At 29.9% G+C, this 3,781-nt stretch overlaps 1 protein-coding gene across 1 annotated transcript; it reads left to right on the plus strand.

Moving 5' to 3' along the window:
- The first annotated feature begins 1,435 nt into the window (after window positions 1–1,435).
- LOC149195991 (SUN domain-containing protein 3-like) lies at window positions 1,436–3,120 on the plus strand. Its single transcript, XM_089409002.1, has one exon. The coding sequence runs from the start codon at window positions 1,438–1,440 to the stop codon at window positions 3,118–3,120; it is 1,683 nt and encodes a 560-aa protein (XP_089265128.1). The 5' UTR covers window positions 1,436–1,437.
- The last annotated feature ends 661 nt before the right edge of the window (window positions 3,121–3,781 follow it).

A 3,781-nucleotide genomic window follows, 5' to 3' on the forward strand; every position in this document is an offset into this window, starting at 1 on the left:
GTTATAAAATATTATTGTTATATCTAAAGTTTAAACAAGTAATACGCCTACCTATAAATCTATCACTAAAGCATTCAGACAAAAAAGAAATAGAAACATTCCTACAAATATGTGATTTGTTTAAAATCTCATTGCAATTTTTGAAACAATTTAGTTACCATGTAAGTGTACCCATTCAAGGGTACCTATAGTTTGCGCATTTAGGCATGTATATAAGATTATTTGTTTAACGTCTATAGAAGTTTGACATAATAGAAATTGTGATGTATGAAGTATATATGATTTTTTTTTCTTATGGAAAAAATAACTTATTTTAACTTATCAATGTTAAAAAGTTAAAATTAAATTAACTCTTCAAATTGAACTTAATCTTTTCTTTGAATTCCTTTCAAATTTGATTCTTCATTTAAACAAATAATAAGCCTGCCTATAAATCTACCACTAAAATATTTAAGTTACCATCAAATTTGATCTTTGATCTAAACAAATAATAAACCTATCTATAAATCTACCACTAAAGCTTCATGATGAAAAACAAATAGAAAAATTTGTACAAAAGTGTAGTCTAACTTATACACTGTAGTTTAATAAAAGTGTCTTTTTATATAAGTTCAAACTTGTAATTTTTTATTGTTTAAAATATATTTTTGAATGCATAAATAGATTAGCAACCTAAATTCTATACATTAAACAACTTAAACTCAAGTTTTTAAAAGTCTATCAAATTTTAGTTAAAAAAGAAAATATCTCAAAATATTATTTTCTATCTATTAGATAAAAAACCATGTCTATAAATTAAACAACTTAAACTTCAGTTTTTAAAAATCTCTACTAAATTTTATTTTATTTAAACTCCAGTTTTTAAAAATCTCTACTAAATTTTATTTTATTTAAACTCCAGTTTTTTAAAATCTCTACAAAATTTTATTAAAAAAAAAAAAAATTCCTAAAATATCCATTTTTTCTCTAACTGAAATACTATTTTACTTATTAAATTAATAGAAAACATAGTGAAAAGATAAAATTACAACAATTATATCACATACTTTTTAACTGATTAATTTAATAAAAAGTTATAGTTATCGACGAAAATAAATAAATAAATAAATAGAGCAAAAGCATGGGAGGTGTGCTCTTTTTTTATATATAAAAGGTGTATGAATATTTTATATTTATATATATATATATATTTTTGCCGTGTCTTTATATAACATTATATGTCGGCAGAAGCAGGGCACGTGTGCTCTTTTATATATAAAAGGGGTTTGAATATTTTATACATAATCCCTTTGATACGGCTAATTATATCCGATTTGCCTTTATAAACGCTTGAGCATGGGGAATGTCCCAGAAGAAACGATGCAGAGATTACGCAAAGCTCGAATGAGAAAAAAACAACCTTTGGACGGAAGCCGATTTTATGTGGTGCTCTGTTTCATGGTTTTTGTTGCAGGGGGCCTTTTCTTTTTCATTAATTCTGCAACTGATAAAACCCGGCAGTCAGTGTATAATCTGAACCTAACATTCAATCGTTATAAAGAGTTTGAAATTCAATTCTTAGGGAACAAATTGGAACATACACGATATTCAGATGACAGTACAGTAGCCATGGGATGGGTAAATACAGAGCCTGGAATAGATTGGTCAGAAATTGGTACTAAAGCCATGGTTGCTGAACAAAATTCAAACGTAATTCCTGCATTATTTACTGACGAGCCGAGTAAACCGTCTTTTAATGGTGTTCCTGTTCCTGCACCCGAAGCTATGGCAAAATCCATCTCATCCGAAGCTAAAAACCCTAATCTGGTAGGGTTTGATGAATTCAAGAAGAAAACTGGAAATGAAAGGGATCGAAGTACGAGTGATCAACATGGAATTATTGCTCACAGGCTTGAACCTGAAGGAAGTGAATACAATTATGCTGCTGCTTCCAAGGGAGCCAAAATTTTAGCTCACAACAAAGAGTCCAAAGGTGTTCAAAATATTCTGCAGAAGGACAAAGATAAGTACCTTCGGAATCCCTGCAGTGCAGAGGATAAGTTTGTTGTTATAGAGCTTTCTGATCAAACATTGATTGATACTGTAGCAATTGCAAATTTTGAACATTATTCATCCAACTTGAAGGACCTAGAGCTTCTGGGTAGTTTAGTTTACCCTACTGATGATTGGATTCTCCTTGGGAAGTATGTTGCAGAAAATGTTAAGCATGTTCAAAGGTTCACTCTAAAGGAGCCTAAATGGGCACGGTATTTGAAAGTGCGATCCCTTAGCCATTATGGTTCTGAATTTTATTGCACTCTAAGTATGGTGGAAGTTTATGGAGTTGATGTTATTGCATATTTGCTTGAAGACTTGATTGCACCTGGGCAACATGGGTTGAGAAATCCTGATTTGTTTACTGTCAGGCCAGATTCTGTGCTAGGTGGAATTGGATATAATAGTAATGATGAGCATCAGAACCCTTATGTTGGTTTATCAGAAAAACAAGCAGATACTAGATCACAAACTGATATGCCAAAGTTAAAAGAATCAGTACGCTCCAATAGCAATGAGCTTGTTTCCACTGTAGAAATTATCAGGCAGCAGGGTGGAAGGGTGGCAGGAGACACAGTTATGAAGATTTTAATGCAAAAAGTGAAATCTTTGGAATTGGATTTTTCTGTTTTAGAAAGATATTGGGAAGAATTGAATGTTCAATATGGTTATCACTTGTCTGATATTGACAAGGGACTAGTTGAAAACACACATTATATAAGGCAAGTTAGGAAAGACTTAAATGATTTGCAATGGCACAAGATTCTGATGGAAAAGGAAATGGAGGAATACAGGTTTTGGAGATCTGCAATTTCAAATAAACTGAATGAATTAGCCACAGAAAATGAATTCCTTAGGTCAGAAGTTCAAAATAACCATTTGCGCTTTCAGCATATGGAGAATAAGGAGAGTGTGATCTTGGTGTTGAGTTTCATTTTTGTGTGCATAGCAATAATCAAACTTAGTCTATGCTGCCTTCTAAAATTACTGAATTTTAGTAAAGTTCAAAATGTGGGTCAGCGAAGTTCAGCTTGGATTTTGTTACTGCTAAGCAGTTGCTTAGTTGCTTTCACTCTTTCCCTGTAAAGAACAATACATACCTTTTTTTTATCCAAAAATATATACGTCATATTATTATTATACATATTTTTTTCCAATTGAAGAAATCATATATTTTTTTGTATTATCAAAAAATACATAACTTGGAAATTTGTGGAATATTTTTTTTTTCAATTGAAGAAATCATATACCATTTTTTTTTATTATTGAAAAATACATATTTTTTTGTATTATCGAAAAATACATAACTTGGAAATTTGTGGAATATTTTTTTTTCAATTGAAGAAATCATATACCATTTTTTTGTATTATTGAAAAATACATATTTTTTTGTATTATCGAAATACATAACTTCGAAATTTGTGGAATGGAAGATGTTAATGTTGTGATCACATACATGTTATCTTTTCAAGAATAAATCAAGTTCCAGTTTCCATGTGAGTATCTCTTTTGTTAAAGCATCAAATATAGTGGTTTGTTTTTTGTGTAAGTAAATTTTAGTTATTTGTTGATGAGTTTTGTATTGCAACAATAATGTTGTAATTCTTAAGGTTATCAAGATCTAGGTACGTTGTTAATCTTAAGTTGTAAGTAAATTGTAGAAAGAAAATCTAGACTAATTGCAAAAATCAACATTCAAGAAGCAAGAAATGTAAAAGCTAAATATCGTTCTAACCAAGCTTCAACT

The sequence above is a fragment of the Pinus tabuliformis genome, chromosome 2_2, assembly GCF_031772625.1.
Source record: "Pinus tabuliformis cultivar Carrire ecotype Pingquan chromosome 2_2, CPIR1, whole genome shotgun sequence".
Lineage (NCBI taxonomy): Eukaryota > Viridiplantae > Streptophyta > Pinopsida > Pinales > Pinaceae > Pinus > Pinus tabuliformis.

What these genes read in the sequence shown, in the direction of transcription:
- LOC149195991 (XM_089409002.1), top strand. Translation starts at nt 1,438, where the DNA reads ATGGTTTTTGTTGCAGGGGGCCTTTTCTTTTTCATTAATTCTGCAACT.